This window comes from Nerophis lumbriciformis, linkage group LG26 (genome assembly GCF_033978685.3).
Source record: "Nerophis lumbriciformis linkage group LG26, RoL_Nlum_v2.1, whole genome shotgun sequence".
NCBI classification, from domain to species: Eukaryota; Metazoa; Chordata; class Actinopteri; order Syngnathiformes; family Syngnathidae; genus Nerophis; species Nerophis lumbriciformis.
In genome coordinates, this window is record NC_084573.2 from 25,282,258 (window position 1) to 25,302,500 (window position 20,243).

At 37.5% G+C, this 20,243-nt stretch overlaps 1 protein-coding gene across 4 annotated transcripts in view; it reads right to left on the reverse strand.

Moving 5' to 3' along the window:
* The window catches only part of lama2 (laminin, alpha 2), a 498,600-nt gene that overhangs the window by 281,402 nt on the left and 196,955 nt on the right, over positions 1-20,243 (reverse strand). For all 4 annotated transcript variants that reach the window (XM_061987117.2, XM_061987118.2, XM_061987116.2 and 1 more), the window contains exon 15: positions 7,022-7,126. In XM_061987117.2, coding sequence (XP_061843101.2) covers positions 7,022-7,126 — 105 coding nt within the window. The remainder of the gene's footprint in view (positions 1-7,021; positions 7,127-20,243) is intronic.

Here is a 20,243-nt window from a genome sequence, read left to right on the forward strand (position 1 = left end):
ACTGCCAGCTAATGTCTTGCAAATGAGACTGAAATGTAATCAGAAAACAAGATATAACAACGAGGCAGCACAGTTATAATCATCTCAACTTTAAATGTTGAATTAAAAAATAAAATGTAATTATCAAAAAATTAACATTTATTAACACACCCAAAAGTACCGAAAATTGGTACCGTTTAATACCAGTATCGATTCCCAGGTACCGGAAATCGGTACTGTATCTGTTCAGAGTGAACTCTCTTGCACCCCGATTGGCTGCGACAGACAAAGAAAATAGACACACACGGATATGCCAATTTATCGAGTTAATTTTCATTTAGCATTTGATTAATTGATTTATTGAAATTGACCAGGCAAATTTGATGGTTTGATTTGGCGGCTGGTTGGTGAAGTTAGTTTTGGTTAGTTGTTTCGCTTATTCATTAGGTTTTGTTTGGTTGGCTGTTCTGGAGTCTTTTGTTTTGTTTTGTGAATTGGTTTGTCTATCAGTGGGGTGGTTTGTTGTAGGTTTTGACTGCGTGGTCCTTTGTTGGCGATAGATTGGTTATTAGTGTCTGGTGAGGGCGCTCGCATTTTTCTCCGCTCCCTCCTTCTCTACTTGCTCTCTTCGTTTTTGTCTTGTCTGAACTTTTTTGAAGCCTCTTTCTTTGCGCTGTCCTCAAATCTAAACATCAAACATGGATATGATCAGCAGGACTCTCGACGCCATTGACAAAATCTTTTCGACAAGGAAAAGAGGTTCGGGGGAGCCTGGCTGCCCTGATGGAACCATTGCTGCGGGGTACGTGAGAGACTCCTGGGATGAATGGAGAATCATGTGCCTCTCAGTCCTTTCCATCGAGGACGTGGAAGACATCTACCAATTTGGAACCGTGATCGCGGGGCACCTGCTGATTGGGCTGGGCATTGCTCTGGTGTATCGTCAAATTCGGAAGACGATGGCAGCCACTCAAGGAGCCCAACGGCTGTTCGTCACAATGGAAGGATTGGGCCGGGCTGTGGGAACACAGACTGTGCCGATTTCTGAACTGAATCGCAAAATGGATCACATCATGGAGAAGTTTGCTGAGAAGGAGAATTTAATTGAATTTGAGAGAAACCAGCATGGACAAATAGAGCAGGCAAGTCAATGCTTTTGACTGCTCGACGAAAACAACATCCTAATCTATGATTTGACTCCCTCGAATGGCCTTGACGCTATCAGGAACAGGCTGTTCTGAAAAACACCCCCGAGGACACCTCAATGATGGACGCTTTTGACCTCCCTTTTTCTCAACAACACCTGGTGTCGAACTTTGAGATCGGCCCCAGTCCACAAAAACATTTCAACATCACACCCAAGTTAATTGGGCATACATGCACGCACCCGCCCCTTCCTCAACCAACGCCTCCACCACTGCTTAATTCCTGGGGTTATGGATGGCTAGTAGCGCTTTATAGGAGCAGGCCGACCTCCATGGCCCCAAATCCCCCCCTCTGTTGCGAGTTGTTGTGATTATATGTAACATGTTTATGTGTGCTATGCTATGTGAGGTTTTTTCCCTTGGACTCAGTCTGGACCCCCTCCCGAGGGTCCAGCCTTAGACTGATATTCTTTACTCTTCCCCACTTTCTCGATATCACCTTTTTTAAGGAGCGCCGTAAGTGGCTGATCCGTTGGCGGTCCCGTCTTGTTTCCCTGTAACATATGTCTGCTCTTAGTGGGACTGTGCCGAAAATGAAATTTCAGTTCTTATATGTCTTGTACATGTTAAAGAATGGACAATAATAAAGCATCTTGAATCTTGATTGCACAAAACCCACAAAAGTAGTGCTGGCTCATGGACCACGGACAATTTATATTATTGTCAATGAACAGGAAGAAGTCTGCAAACTAACACATTGATGGCCACAAAGAAAATGAACCATTTGTTTTGTCATATCTGTTAACAGTTGACTTTATGAAGTTGTAATGGATCAAAAGAGACTGTGTTTAATGCTGTGAGCGTTGAGTCTAGTTAGTGCAAAAGTGTGTAAGTAAAGACCCAAGAAATCGCCACCGAAACCAAAGCAGATCTTAACGTCTATTCTTTCGACAGTTCTCACGTTTGCATGCTTATTGTGTTTGGTTCGAAAAAGAAAGAAGGTGGAGGGGAGGATGCTGGAAGAGAGACAGTGAAGCGTGAGCGAGCTGCTTGACAGCCTGTAGGTGGTTAGTTATTGTCATCGTTTGTAGCAGCTTTTTGTTGACAAGACCGACACTCGTTCGCCTCCTTTTTTCCTCCCAGTCTGTCACTCTCTTTGACAAGTCTTTAAATAATGGTAGCTGATTGCTGTCTTGTTTCCACAGCTCTGTCTTCTTTCCTTTTATCCTTTTCATCCTTAATTATCCAATTTAGTCCTTGCATTCTAATCACCCCACTTATTTGGGTCTGTCTGTCAGTCTCTTATTTTACTTGCCCCACATTTGTCTTCTGTTTTGGATTGTTCATGTTTTTCCAATATAATCCCTACTATAATTACATTTCTACAGTAGTATATAAAAGTGCATATAAAGAATGAAATTGTTTGTTTTTGTTTCCATTCCTTTTGTAGATGTGGTCACTACTGTACTGTAACAATAAGGACTGTTAGATATGAGGTATTGTTTAGTGATGGGTAGGGTTGCAAAATTCCGGGAATATTCAAAGTTGGAAACATTCCAAGGGAATTAACGGGAATATATGGGAATTAATGGCAAATTAATGGGAATAAACGTTGAATGCAACATGCTAGATCTTGCAGCAGGATTATTAGCTAAAAACAACCTGATTTTTTGGCAAATTCAGTTGAATTTTAACCCTGCACTGTGTATTCCTCTATCACATGTGCAGAGCATTCTTCCATCACATGCACAGATAATTTCCAGCATGCTACACACTACAGCAGGGCTATTGAGGCCACACTAGTATTTGAGCCCAATGCCTTCATCCAGTCAAGTAAGTTTTAATGATATTACTGGGGTAAATATATTTGATCTATGGTATTTAAGTTTAATAGATGTGTAATTGCTTGTTACTGTATGACTGTATACTACTCCAGCAGACTTTCACTCAAGCTAGCTAGCTGTTCCTGTACTTGTTAAATGATTTTGGGGCCAATATCTCTAGCTAGCTAGGTTTATGTACCACCACAGTCTCATAATGAACCGAAAATATTTCTCCGTTAGCTGTGATGCTAATTTTCTCTATGTTAAATCCCATTCATTTATGCTAACAACGTTAGCGATCCGATTTACCTTTTTCGTGATCTGTGAAGTTCAACTAGCAAATACTAAATCAAAACGTGTAGTTTCCTCTGCCTTCTGTTCTGCTAGCCATTCTGTTGTCATACAGGAATGTAGGTTATAGTTTGATTTAGCATGCTGATTGAGTGTTCATTTATTCATCGAGCCTATTTCTATTCATTTGTCCATCAGTAAAATATTTTTAAAGACTACTCCAATTGTTTAGCTGACTATTTATATCTGTTTGTGGCATTGCATTAGTGTTTTACAAGAATACATGAAAAAACGGAGGCTTGAGAAGCTTAACTAAATGCTTTCATTTTACATTTTGAATGGGACTTTTTGGGGTGGCATCATTTATTTTATTCAATCAACATTGATGTTTTTTTATGTTTGATGAAGTTCTGCTCACAAAAATAAATTTGTATTACAAAATGTTTGCATGCATATCTGCTTATTTTGACCACAAAATTGTTTATATTTTATGTCTGTATATGATGGTTAATTACCGTTAATTCCCCATTAATTCCCATTTACGGTGTCCAACTTTGAATAATCAAAACATTGTCAATATTTCCAATCTTCCCGAGCTTAACTTCCCATGGTAAATTTCCGGAAAGTTTCCACCCCTTTGCAACCCTAGTGATTGGTAAAACGATACAGAAGCATTCAAGGGGAACTGCACTTTTTTTTTAAATTTTGTGAATTTTCATTCACAATGAACACATGATTTTCTTTTTTTAAGGATGATAATTCGTAAAATACGGCAAGTATGAGGTGGCTACCAATGCAGCTGAAGGGAATACACCAATCCGCCAATAAAGCCCTCTAAAAACATCTATTTACATCTCGTGATCTGACTATAACTGTTTTTTACAGCGCTGTGATCACACTGAGCTAACTAGCTTATGCTGCTATATTGACATACTAAGCTGCTGCATCACCTCTAAACTGGTGAAAGTTAATTCTAGATTATAAATCATTCCTCTCACCTGGATAGTAGAAGGGTGTGGATATAAACCGAGAAACGTGTCAATTTTGGCATTTAAGTTATACCCGGATGGCAAGAAAGACAGAAAAAAACGCTTGTTTGCGGCACTTTTTTTTTTTTTTTTTTTACCCTTTGTGGGGATTCTGATTAATTCTTTATCTAAACGGGAATATATGAGCATCCCATCAGTTGGCATCCCAATGAGAGCAGACATTGTACAGCACGTGATTGTTTAAAGTTCCAAGTTTGTATTTCTTGATTAGCACTTAGCAATATTGATACATGATGCTTAGTGTTTCACAAAAGCTGCACATTATTAGCACAAAGTTTCTAACACTTGTAACTCATCCTCTGTATGTTCAGGCTCAAAAATACAAGGTTCTGGATCATCATTTGTCCCAAAGTAGTTATCGTCGCTCATGGAGACTGCCATGATTAGCAGTGTTGCTGTTGTTGAAGGAAAAAGCAAATATTGTGATGCATCTGTGAGATTATTACACTGCTGTATGGTTGAAATGAGGAAAATGTATAAATATTACATTATATTAATGTGCCTGTTACTACATTTCATATATATTGATACAGCGTGTATAGAAATCAGAGGTTTTTGGATTTTTTTTTAGGGCACTTTATAGACTGAATACAGAGAGTGCCACTGGCTGACTGACTTTTGCTAACATTTATCTACGAGTTTGAATGCATAGAACAACATATGTGTTCTTGTCCAAAATAAGCAGAGGTGGGTAGTAACGCGCTACATTTACTCCGTTACATCTACTTGAGTAACTTTTGGGATAAATTGTACTTCTAAGAGTAGTTTTAATGCAACATACTTTTACTTTTACTTGAGTATATACATAGAGAAGAAACGCTACTTTTACTCCGCTCCATTTATCTACATTCAGCTCGCTACTCGCTACTGATTTTTATCGATCTGTTAATGCACACTTTGTTTGTTTTGGTTTGTCAGACAGACCTTCAAAGTAGGATCTATTGCATGCCTGCGTTTCACCAATCAAATACAGTCACCGGTGACGTTTGACTCTGTTTCACCAATCAAATACAGTCACTGGTGACGTTTGACTCCGTTTCACCAATCAAACAGAGCCAGGCGGCCACATGATTAACTGAACACAAAGTTTCAGCGGCAAACAACAAGCTTAAGCTTACATGAACTCAACGTCAAATTTGAGGAAGCACATCGCGGTAAGTAATGTTAGTAGATATTTTGGCTGTCACCTTAGGCTGATGTTAGCTTCCCTGCTATGAATCACTGTCAAATGTACATCGTGTGGGGACAGTTAACGCACTGCAGCCTCATAGACACACACACACACACACACACACACACACACACACACACACACACACACACACACACACACACACACACACACACACACACACACACACACACACACACACACACACACACACACACACAGACATACACACATACACAGTCTCACACACACACACGCATGCATAGAAACACCAATCAGTGTGTTCCCAGGTGCAGTCCACATCTATACGTTTATGGTTTGCGTAAAGGCTAACTTGTTATTTTCCTTTGTAATCTCTGCCTACTGAGCCTATGGTGCTGTTAAGTTATTGTGGCTCACTTTACCTTAATTTTTTTATGTTAATGTATTATTATTTAATATTTATTATTGTTTTAGTTGCTTAAGAGATATTCCTGGCTCTAAATTTGCTCATTGCTATTTTTATGTTTTTGTGCATTATTTGTTGCCGTCATCATTAAACGAACAGGTTACTCATCAGTTACTCAGTACTTGAGTAGTTTTTTCACAACATACTTTTTACTTTTACTCAAGTAAATATTTGGGTGATTACTCCTTACTTTTACTTGAGTAATAAATCTCTAAAGTAACAGTACTCTTACTTGAGTACAATTTCTGGTTACTCTACCCACCTCTGAAAATAAGGATTGTGAATGATAGGCAAAAATCCCAAAAGAAAGTGCACTTCCACTTTAAATAAGGTAAATATTCTTATTTTCCTGTGTGACCAGATCACCCCCCCCCAAAAAAAAGTTCAACGCGGGGAAATCCGAATAAACTAAAAAGCTACTCGATACATCCTCAATGCATCCATCTATTTTTCAACTGCTTGTCTGTCGATGTCGCGGGGGGCTGAAGCCAATTCCAAGGACAAGATGTCACGTCAAACCGTCGCAAAGAAAATATATTTGAAATCAAACATCAGTTTGTGAGGTATGTGCACACTCCATATTCCTTCCTGCACAACTAATACTAAAAAACCCTAAACAATTACAATTGCAAACTATTAATTTTATTTCCAGGTCAGATATTGTGATTTTTTTTCTTCCAAAAGACGGCAGATGACCATTATGAAACAGCAACACAGTATCAGTGCCCTGCCTATACAGGTAGTGAGTGTGCCATACACTCACTGAGGCGTAATTTTAATTTTCCTAAGAAGCCTTTTTTTTAATGTATCATTATTCAAGGAAGATTGTCAAGGTTTTCCACACAACATATCTACTGCTGTTATTTCTCTGCACGCTTGCACTACACAAATTATATTTATTGACATAGTTTATGTAAACAATTAGTGTCAATGCTTTGCCTAGTGCTGCTATACATCACTGCGAGCATTATGACAATGAGACAGTCCTTTATTGCTTTACGTCCATTAACCAACTGCTAACTGTGTCTATATACTGTATGTGTGTGCAAGCTTTAATTTACATAACCTACTACAGTACTGTCATCTACAGTGGCATCCTGTGACTAAAAACATACCTCAATGATAAGATCGGGTTCTGAAGTGACTCGGATAGCCATCTGTTCCTGCTGATCTGTACTGTAAGACACAGTGTAGACCACACTCCCTCCATAGGCAGACAGCTGGAAGAAGATATGGCACAAAAACAAACAAACACATTTTTCTTAAATAAAATGTAAAACACAATATATGAAAATACGATCAGTCTGTAACACTTTGTTGTACATTGTCAGTTACTGTGCATTGTATGAGTACAGCAGATCAAAGGTTTTCCCTTTTGGCGTTTACTGCTCACTACAGATTATGCACAGGTTTGCAATTTTGAAAAAAATGCTTTTCTTTATTTTTCTCAAGCTAAAGTGGGAAGGCATGCCTTACGCTTTAAAATACTTAACAGGATTTCTCAATACTGCACTCGCAGTAGAAAATGTGTGAATCCTTTCCAATAAGTAAACAAATACTTACTATTTAATGGTTTAATGCCTGATATGATAGTCATACATTTGCATAAACACCATGCAATATTCCGCTGTTCATTTTACAATAATAAGCATAAGTCTCCAAATAGGAGATGATCATCACCAAGCAGGGTGAGATTGGTAGATCGTGAGTTCAAACCCCGGCCGAGTCATACCAGAGACTTTAAAAATGGGACCCGTGACCTCCCTGCTTGGCATTTAGCATTAAGGGTTGGAATTGGGGGTTAAATCCCCAAAAATGTTTCCCGTGCGCAGCCACCGCTGCTGCTCACTGCTCCCCTCACTTCCCAGGGGGTGAAAACAAGGGAATGGGTCAAATGCAAAGGGTAATTTTACCACACCTAGTGTGTGTGTGTGACTATCAGTAGTACTTTAACTTCTATGTAGTACAGATTCAATGTCAGTATGTACGGAATGTCATTTTATACACTGCAAAAAGTCAGTGTTCAAAAACAAGAAAAAAAAAGAAAACATTTTGGGGTATTTTACTTGAACTAAGGAAAATTATCTGCCAATAGAACAAGAAAATTTGGCTTGTCTTGACTTTCCAAAACAAGAAAAATTAGCTAACCTCAGTGAACCCAAAAATATCTTAAAATAAGTATATTCTCACTAATAAAAAGTGCACTTTTCTTGATAGAAAAAAAAAAAAAAAAGACATTTTTTCTCAATATGTTGAAAAATATTCTTCTGTACTACATGCTAGTGCCATTATCTTGACATAATGATATGTGCCCGGCATTACATTCCTTGAAACCAGCAAACTTACACTAAAAACTAGTTTATTTTTCTTAATGGAAAGGCAACAAGGCTACTCTCACCGTCTACCAGCTGCTCAGGCAAATCATATGGTCTAAAAAAACATTTTCCCATCGATAACATGACATCATCGCGCCAAGTGCGTGCTCTTTCAGTCAATTAGTGCGCGAGGAATATATATATATATATATATATATATATATATATATATATATATATATATAACGCCTCGGGATCCCCCGGGAAGAGCTGGACAAAGTGGCTGGGGAGGGGGAAGTCTAGGCTTCCCTGCTTAGGCTGCTGCCCCCGCGACCCGACCTCGGATAAGCGGAAGAAGATGGATGATGGATGGATGGATAGATATATATATATATATACACAGCCCGGCCCCCAGCCAATTTTTTTTATTGTAATTTTGAATAATTTACCTGAATGTGCATGAACTATTTTTGTTCAAAATAGTTTGAAATGTCACATGTTAAATGTTTGAATATTAACTGTCCGTTAACTGTACTGTGCCGACTGTACTACTATATGAGTACATATTTTCTCTTGTTACATTGAAAATAAAACCGCAAAGTCCATTTGGCTGTCATCTGTTTTAATTATGAGACACAATTGGGTCAAAGTCATGATTTTTTTGTTTGTGCTTGAAATAAGAAATTATTACTTTGAAAAAGCAGTTTTATACTGGTGAGTGTTAATGACACAGCTTTACAACAGTTGATATTCTAGTTTCAAGCATGTTTTACTCATTATAGGTCATAAAATCTCAGCAACAAGCTGTAATATCTTACTGAGATAATTTAGGACCAAAACACTTAAAACAAGTAAAACACTCTAACATAAAATCTGCTTTGTGAGAAGAATTATCTTATCAGACAGAAAATAAGCAAATATCACCCTTATTTGAGAGATTTAATCTTACTTAGATTTCAGTTTTTGCAGTGTAGCACAGCAAATCAGTCAAAATATTTCCATTTATCATGCTTCACTTGTGATATGCAGTCAAACCTGAAGTTAATGAAAGTTAAAAAAAACTTAAAATACGTCGACTCAAATAATCCATATCATACACAATGATTAATACCTACTAAGGTGTCCCGATTTGATATTGATGTCAGATATTGGTCTGATATTACCAAAAAAAACATGGACGATATCAGCTAATACAAGCAGTCCTGCACTGTGTTTACATGTGCAAAGTTGTACAGCCAGTTAACTTCTAAATGTCCTCCAACACACAAAGTTGGTCTTTTCTTATATTTTGTCAAGTCATTCACAAAAGGTAAACATGGTAGTGTATAGGCTACTAGGAGCTAGCAGCTACACAACAGCTAAGTGCATAAGAGCACACAAGCTAGACATATGTAATAAGTGTCCTTCGTGCTAGACATACGTAATAAGTGTCCTTCGTTGTACAATATTGCAAATTAAAACAGTACATTTGTCAATATAAACAAGTATTAAATAATTATAGTTACACAGTATTTACACATCCAAAGAAAGTATCAAGTTACAAATGCGTCCAAATCATTCAACTTGCTGCGTCCTTAGCTCAACGAAATGAATTATTGTGGCCACTAGGTGTCGCCATAAGCATACGTCTATTCCAGACAGTTAATAATAAATAGGTTAGTTTTTGGGTTTTTTATACCCACCATTGTTCTCTGAATAAGTTCACCTGATCAAAAGTTTTCTAACAAAATAATAAAAATATGTATGACTTGTGCTAATATTGTATTGGCCAAAAGTTTGGACACACCTTCTCCTCATTCAATGTGTTTTCTGTATTTTCATGACTATTTACATTGTAGATTGTCACTGAAGGCATCAAAACTATGAATGACATGTGGAGTTATGTACTTAACAAAAAAAGGTGAAATAACTGAAAATATGTTTTATATGTTTTATACAGTCTACATGTGCTTTGTGGACTTGGAGAAGGCATTCGACTGTGTCCCTCGGGAAGTCCTGTGGGGAGTGCTCAGAGAGTATGGGGTATCGGACTGTCTGATTGTGGCGGTCCGCTCCCTGTACGATCAGTGTCAGAGCTTGGTCCGCATTGCCGGACACAGTAAGTCGGACACATTTCCAGTGAGGGTTGGACTCCGCCAGGGAAGCCCTTTTGTCACCGATTCTGTTCATAACTTTTATGGACAGAATTTCTAGGCGCAGTCAAGGCGTTGAGGGGATCCGGTTTGTTGGCTGCAGGATTAGATCTCTGCTTTTTGCAGATGATGTGGTCCTGATGGCTTCATCTGGCCAGGATCTTCAGCTCTCACTGGATCGGTTCGCAGCCGAGTGTGAAGCGACTGGGATGAGAATCAGCACCTCCAAGTCCGAGTCCATGGTTCTCGCCTGGAAAAGGGTGGAGTGCCATCTCCGGGTTGGGGAAGAGATCTTGCCCCAAGTGGAGGAGTTCAAGTACCTCGGAGTCTTGTTCACGAGTGAGGGAAGAGTGGATCGTGAGATCGACAGGCGGATCGGTGTGGCGTCTTCAGTAATGCGGACGCTGTATCGATCCGTTGTGGTGAAGAAGGAGCTGAGCCGGAAGGCAAAGCTCTCAATTTACCGGTCGATCTACTTTCCCATCCTCACCTATGGTCATGAGCTTTGGGTTATGACCGAAAGGACAAGATCACGGGTACAAGCGGCCGAAATGAGTTTCCTCCGCTGGGTGGCGGGGCTCTCCCTTAGAGATAGGGTGAGAAGCTCTGCCATCCGGGGGGAGCTCTAAGTAAAGCCGCTGCTCCTCCACATCGAGAGGAGCCAGATGAGGTGGTTCGGGCATCTGGTCAGGATGCCACCCGAACGCCTCCCTAGGGAGGTGTTTAGGGCACGTCCAACCGTTAGGAGGCCACGGGGAAGACCCAGGACACGTTGGGAAGACTATGTCTGCCGGCTGGCCTGGGAATGCCTCGGGATCCCCCGGGAGGAGCTGGACGAAGTGGCTGGGGAGAGGGAAGTCTGGGCTTCCCTGCTTAGGCTGCTGCCCCCGCGACCTGATCTCGGATAAGCGGAAGAAGATGGATGGATGTTTTGTATTCTAGTTTCTTCAAAATAGCCACCCTTTGCCCGGATTACTGCTTTGCACACTCTTGGCATTCTCTCCATGAGCTTCAAGCACACTTGTGAAGTGAAAACCATTTAAGGTGACTACCTCTTGAAGCCCATCGAGAGAATGCCAAGAGTGTGCGAAAAAGTGTTCAGAGCAAAGGGTGGCTTTTTGAAGAAACTAGAATACCTAGACAATCTACAATGTAAATAGTCATGAAAATAAAGAAAGCACATTGAATGAGAAGGTGTGTCCAAACTTTTGGCCTGTACTGTATTTACATACATACAGTATATATATATATATATATACACATACACATACATATATACATACATATGCAAACATATATATACATACATACATACATACATACTGTATACAGGTTTTCTAACCTTGTAACCTGTTTTGAAAAAATTTATGAAATTGTCAACTAAGGAATCAGAATCGAATGTAATCAATAGGTGCCCAAAGATTCACACCCCTAATATACATGTATACACAGTATCCCAAACCCATTTAGCTAATAATATCCGTATTTGTTTCTGAATCTATTGATGTGCTATAACCAAAACACCAAAGTCCTAAATCCACATCTGTATAATACAACTATGACTTCATATTTACACTACATACACAATAGGAATGAAACAGTGCGAGTATTACTGTCAGCTAGACAGAATCAGCTTTACAGCACATTGCACAGCGCTGTGTCAGCATAATTGCAGAACGTACATAGTATTCCTCGCCCTGCAACCTGAACAGTCATATGAGGGAGTGCAGCAAAAGAATGATATTGCCATAAAAAACAGACAGACAGAAGGGGACAATGTTAAGAAAGAAGGACTGAAGGACCTGAGCTTGAGACAGAGAAAGTTGAATGGGGGAGTATATAGAGGAGGATTTAATGCCTCTATAAACCTCGATCATCCGTCGCCCTCACTTCTTAGACCTGGAGGAGGAATCACCCATTTCACAGCTGACTGAAAACACACACACACACACACACACTGTACTGACCATTTTATTGACTTAACACTTATTCTCTATCTAACCCCCATTTGCTGATTTGCACTCTGCAAGACAGTAAAAGCATCATTTAAAGGCACAGTACGCGTAACACGGATGAGCTGCTCCACTATTAACCAACATGGCCTCCAGTATGAATGGCTGCTCTCGTCTAATGGAGCCCAATAGCCGCGCCATGATAGCATAAGACAAAACACGAGATGGCAAATTGGCCTCTAATTGTGTGAACGCTGACACAATGCTAATGCTAAAAATACATCGGCTTATGATATCATACCGTTAGGGCGACGCCTGCACCTGCCATCAAAAAAGCGATTTTCCAAAACATATTTTGTAGAGTTTTCTGCTTATGTTACTTTATGTAGGACAAGCACACATAGAATACACAAAAAAAGAAAAACCTAACTCGTGAATAAACACTGGGGGGGTTTAGTAAAAGACCAGGAAAAAAGCACATATAGATGTTACAACATACAACTCAAGACTTGCAACGGGGGACGAGGGGCCGGGCATCCGGCCTAAAGCTGCCAGCCGCTAGGGGCACTGCTCCGTCTTCCGTCTTACTACCTGGGGTGAAGAGTCGAAGTGTGGGATGTGGGGGCTGGGGTATGTATGTGTGTGTGTGGCGTGTATTTTTCGTGGATGCGTATGTGCGTGTAAGCCTGCAGAGTGGTGCAATATCTATAAAACTTGGTTAATGTAGACATGCTAACACGTTTACGAGTGACTGTGTTAGTATTGACTCACAATGGCATTATTTTGTATTTTTTCAGTTTCGGAAATTCACCAAGACGTCACCGTGGAGTTATTGAGTCTGTTTAGCCGATTGGAGAGCGAGCTTGCGCAGCTAGTGGGTCCATGACGATGACTTCTGATTTGTTTGATCAGCCGTTTTACTGCCGTGTTACAGGCACCGTTTGGAAACAATCAAGGTATGTAAATAAACGTTTACAAAATCTTTCTGTGTAAATAACTCCTTTGGCAACGTACTGTCTGAGGCTTATAGTCCGGTGCAGCTAATATATGAAAAAAAACTTACTTTTAAATTCTAAAATGTATATAGTATCTCTTTATTTGTTTTGGTGTGGACGAGTGTACCAAACCTAAAACATAATTTCAGAAAAGACCAAACATGGAAGTCCACAGTATGGTTTTATTTCCAATGGACACAACAGCTCTGATTTCAGACATCTTTCATGGAAAGTAATCAAAGCTTTCTGCCATGGCAACCTAATGACCAACTCTCTGCACTGGGGAGAGGAAATAAAAGGACGCCACCACAGGAAGCGGAGAGGAGACTGAAAGCATGGTAAGGGAGAGTGGAATTAGAGGGGACCGAAACAAAAGAACAATAGAACACGCTCACACGCTGGCAGCAACAATAGACATCAGTGAGAATCCCCCTTGAGACTTCACTGAGTCTGTTATTAACTCCTTTTGACCGGAATAAAGAGGAAGAAGGCATCGCTGCAGCGGTCAAAACCTCAATCAGGAAGCAGGCGATACAAAATGGTTACTTGTTCCTTCACACATACATGACAAAGAAATACGGACTTTTAAGTGTAATACTATTACTTAAATGTGTGTGTCGTGTTGCAGAAGGGTGATACAACTAGTAGGGGTGGAGGAGAGACACGATGAAAGAAGATATGCAAAATTAGGAGATGAAATGTGCTGTCAGCCCTCAGGAGTGTGTTAGATATACTAGTGTACGACAATATTAAGTGTACAAACACACACTTCAGTCTTCCCATGAGCCCCCAGCAGAGCGGCCTCGCTTTAAATACATCTATTGCGCAGTATTTTTAGACAGCCTAAGTGTTAGTTTGACCTATTTTTTTTTACCTTACAATAAGAAAAATAAGCATGTATTTCCATCAACAGGGACTGTGTGTGTTTATTTGTTTATCCTGTGCAACTTCCTGGCCCACATGGGGACATGAAAACAATGTTCAAACAAAAATATATTGCCAATCAACTTGCTATGTTTAATTCTGTGCTTCAGTTCAAAATATACATGAGCTAATATTTATTACACACCAGCAGTTTTCAAAGTGTGAAATGTAATGGCTAATTTATATTTTAGTACAAACCCCGTTTCCATATGTGTTGGGAAATTGTGTTAGATGTAAATATAAACAGAATACAATGATTTGCAAATCCTTTTCAACCCATATTCAATTGAATGCACTACAAAGACAACATATTTGATGTTCAAACTCATAAACTTTATTTTTTTTTTCCTTTGGTCCGGATGACACGATGTCGAATATTTCCAAAAACAATTTGAAATGTGGATTCGTCAGACCACAGAACACTTTTCCACTTTGCATGAGTCCATCTTAGATGATCTCGGGCCCAGAGAAGCCGCCGACGTTTCTGGATGTTGTTGATAAATGGCTTTCGCTTTGCATAGTAGAGCTTTAACTTGCACTTACAGATGTAGCGACCAACTGTATTTAGTGACAGTGGTTTTCTGTAGTGTTCCTGAGCCCATGTGGTGATATCCTTTAGAGATTGATGTCGGTTTTTGATACATTGTCGTCTGAGGGATCGAAGGTCACGGTCATTCAATGTTGGTTTCCAGCCACGCTTACGTGGAGTGATTTCTCCAGATTCTCTGAACCTTTTGATGATATTATGGACCGTAGATGTTGAAATCCCTAAATTTCTTGCAATTGCACTTTGAGAAACGTTGTTCTTAAACTGTTTGACTATTTGCTCACGCAGTTGTGGACAAAGGGGTGTACCTCGCCCCATCCTTTCTTGTGAAAGACTGAGCATTTTTTGGGAAGCTGTTTTTATACCCAATCATGGCACCCACCTGTTCCCAATTAGCCTGCACACCTGTGGGATGTTCCAAATAAGTGTTTGATGAGCATTCCTCAACTTTATCAGTATGTATTGCCACCTTTCCCAACTTCTTTGTCACGTGTTGCTGGCATCAAATTCTAAAGTTAATGATAATTTGCAAAAAAAAATAATGTTTATCAGTTTGAACATCAAATGTTGTCTTTGTAGCATATTCAACTGAATATGGGTTGAAAAGGATTTGCAAATCATTGTATTCCGTTTATATTTACATCTAACACAATTTCCCAACTCATATGGAAATGGGGTTTGTATATTAGTATATTTTAGTAATCGTTTGCTTAAACCACATTGTTTGCCTAAATATTAGTGTAGTGGTTCTTCTCCTTAGCTGCCTTTGTCTGGGTTTTTTCAGAGTTAAGACACTTATGGCCATGACGCATTCTTGGAGCCCATTGGAGATGTCTCCAAACCTCCACCTTCTCCAATTATGGGAATAGACTGTTGTGAAGTTGGTTGATTATTAATGTATATTGCATTTGTCTTTTGGTCAAGGGTTACTCTTTAAATGTGTTTCTTTTGTGATTGTGTCTGCCTGTCAAATGTTTAATCGAAACATTCCTGGTTTTGCTAATATCACAATCAGATAAAGTGTGGATAGGATAGGATGTTTCGCCTCAACCCCTCCTGCTCCTTCTCACATTTCCCAAAGCATATATAAACATATTGGAGACTTTTTTGTCTTTCACTTTCTCTCTCTCTCTTTTGACTAAACCGTCCCATTTATGATGTCTGTAGGAGTGTTTTCGTGCATATTTGTACGTGCTACCACAATGCAACCAAGTAAGCGTCGTTAGCATTAGCCAATATGATAACACATTTACTAGTGTCTTTGTCAGTATTATTAACTTACAATGGCATTTTTTTTGTATTATTTCAGCTCCAAAAACTGCTCAGTAAATTCACCAAAACATCAGCGTGGAGTTATTGAGTGTGTTTAGCTGATTGGAGAGCTACCTTCCGCAGCATGTGGGTCCATGATGACGACTGCTCTTTTGTTTGATTATCCGTTTTGCTGCTGTGTTACAGGCAACGTTTGGAAACAATTAAGGTATGTAAATAAATATTTACAGAATATTTCACAACATATATATACATATACATATATATACACATTCACATATATATATGTATATATATACACATTATATATATACATTATATATATATATATATATATATATATATATATATATATATATATATATATATATATATATATATATATATATATATATATATATATATATATATATATATATATATGTGTGTGTACAAAACCCAAAACCAGTGAAGTTGGCACATTGTGTAAATCGTACTGGAAAACTTTATTTTTTGCAAATATTATCTCATTTGGAATTTGATGCCTGCAACATGTTTCAAAGAAGATGGCACACGTGGCAAAAAAGACTGAGAAAGTTGAGGAATGCTCAACAAACACTTATTTGGAAAATCCCAAAGGTGAGCAGGCTAATTGGGAACAGCTGGGTGCCATGATTGGGTATAAAAGCAGCTTCCATGAAATGCTCAAACAAGGATGGGGCGAGGGTCACCACTTTGTGAACAAATGCGTGAGCAAATTGTCGAACAGTTTAAGAACAACATTTCTCAACCAGCTATTGCAAGGAATTTATGGATTTCACCGTTAATACAATCAAAAGGCTCAGAGAATCTGGAGACATCACTGCACGTTAACATTGAATGCCCGTGACAATGGATCCCTCAGGCTGTACTGCATCAACAAGCGACATCAGTGTGTAAAGGATATCACCACATGGGCTCAGGAACACTTTAGAAAACCACCGTCAGTAACTACAGTTTGTCGCTACATCTGTAAGTGCTAGTTGAAACTCTACAATGCAAAGTGAAAGCCATTTATCAACAACACCCAGAAATGCTGCCAGATTCGCTGGGCCTGAGCTCATCTAAGATGGACTGATGCAAAGTGGAAAAGTGTTCTGCGGTCTGACGAGTCCACATTTCAAATAGTTTTTGGAAACTGTGGACGTCGTGTCCTCTGGAACAAAGAGGAAAAGAACCCTCCGGATTGTTCTAGGCGCAAAGTTGAAAAGCCAGCATCTGTGATGGTATGGGGGTGTATTAATGCTCCAGGCATGGGTAACTTACACATCTGTGAAGGCACCATTAATGCTAAAAAGTACATACAGGTTTTGGAGCAACATAGGTTGCCATCCAAACATTGTTATCATGGACGCCCCTGCTTATCTCAGCAAGACAATGCCAAGCCACGTGTTACAACAGCAAGGCTTCATAGTAAAAGAGTGCGGGTAACTAGACTGGCCTGCCTGTAGTCCAGACCTGTCTCCCATTGAAAATGTGTGGCGCATTATGAAGCCTAAAATACCACAACGGAGACCCCGGACTGTTGAATAACTTAAGCTGTACATCAAGCAAGAATGGGAAAGAAGTTCACCTGAAAAGCTTCAAAAATTGGTCTCCTCAGTTCCCAAACCTTAACGGAGTGTTGTTAAAAGGAAAGGCCATGTAACACAGTGGTAAAAATGCCCCTGTGACAACTTTTTTGCAATGTGTTGCTGCCATTAAATTCTCAGTTAAGTTTCTCAGTTCGAACATTAAATATCTTGTCTTTGCAGTCTATTCAATTGAATATAAGTCGAAAAGGATTTCATTGTATTCTGTTTTTATTCACAAATTACACAAGGGGCCAACTTCACTGGTTTTGTATATATGTACATACATACACACATACTGTATATGTAAATACATATACCGTATTTTTCGGACTATAAGTCGCAGTTTTTTTCATAGTTTGTGTGTATGTATGTCAGTGCGACTTATATGTTTTTTTCCTTTTTTATTATGCATTTTCGGCAGGTGCGACTTATACTCCAGAAATTACGGTACACGCACGCACGCACACATATATATATATATATATATATACATACACACATACATATACTTATATAGACATACATATATATATACACATACATATACTTATATAGACAGACATACATATATATATATATATATATACATATATATATATATATATATATATATATGTATGTATATATACACACATACATATATATACATACATATATACATATATATATACATATATATACACATACATACATACATATATATATATATACATACATATATATACATACATATATACATACATATATACATATATATACACATACATACATACATATATATATATATATATACATACATATATATATACATACATACATACATATATATATATATATATACATACATACATACATATATATACATACATACATATATACATACATACATATATATATACATGTATATATATATATATACATATATATATATACATATATATATACATATATATATACATATATATATATATATATATATACACATATATACATATATATACATATATATATATATATACATATATACATATATATATATATACATACATATATACATATATATATATATACATACATATATACATATATATACACATATATATACATATATACACACACATATATACATACATATATGTACATATATATACATAAATATATACATATATACATACATATATACATATATATACATATATACATACATATATACATATATATACATATATATATATATATATATACACATACATACATACATATATATATATATATATACATATATATATATACATATATATATATATATATACATATATATATACATATATATATACATATATACATATGTATATATATACATATATATACACACATACACACAGACAAACATACACATATATATATATATATATATATATACATACATATATATACACACATACAAACATACACATACATATATATATATGTATATATATATATATATACACATATATATATATACACACATACATACACATACATATATATATATACACACATACATACACATACATATATGTATATATATATATATATATATATATATATATATATATATACACACACACATACATAAATACACATACAACATACATAAATACACATACATATATGTATATACACACACATATAATATATATATATACATATAAGGGATGTCCCGATCCAGGTTTTTGCACTTCCGATCCGATACCGATATTGTTTTTGCACTTCCGATCCAACACCGATACTTAACGATACCGATACTGACCGATACTGGCCTATCCGAGCATGTATTAAAGTTTAAAGTTATTTAGCCTACTTAGTTGTCAGAATCATGTTGAAAAGGGTTTTAGTACTCTTGATAACAACTAGCCATCTGAATTAGGGGAGTTTGAATAATACACAATGGTTGGTAACAAGAAACTGACCTGTTTATTCAAGGATAAACACAAAATAGACAAAATTATACATGACAAACAGAAATGGCATCAGTGAAACTAGGGCTGGGCGATATGGCATTTTTTTAATATTGCGATATTTTAAGGCCATATTGCGATACACGATATATATCTCGATATTTTGCCTTAGCCTTGAATGAACACTTGATGCATATAATCACATCAGTATGATGATTCTATGTGTTTTGATTGATTGATTGAGACTTTTATTAGTAGGTTGCACAATGAAGTACATATTCCGTACAATTGACCACTAAATGGTAACACCCCAATAAGTTTTTCCAGGGGTCCACTTAAATTGATTCATGATATAGATATATACTATCAGATATATACTATCATCATAATACAGTCATCACACAAGATAATCACATTGAATTATTTACATTATTTATAATCCAGGGTGTGGAGGGGGGCGCCGGATGTAAGTGTCAAAAAGACAACTAAAAGAGTTTGATATGAGAATAAATCTAAAGTTAAAATATAGGGTAGAAATGCACCCATTTGCAGGAAATGTAGTCTTGATTTTCAAAATTTTCTTTCAAGGCTTGCATGTCTACATTAAAACATTCTTCTTCATACTGCATTAATATATGCTACTTTTAAACTTTCATGCAGAGAAG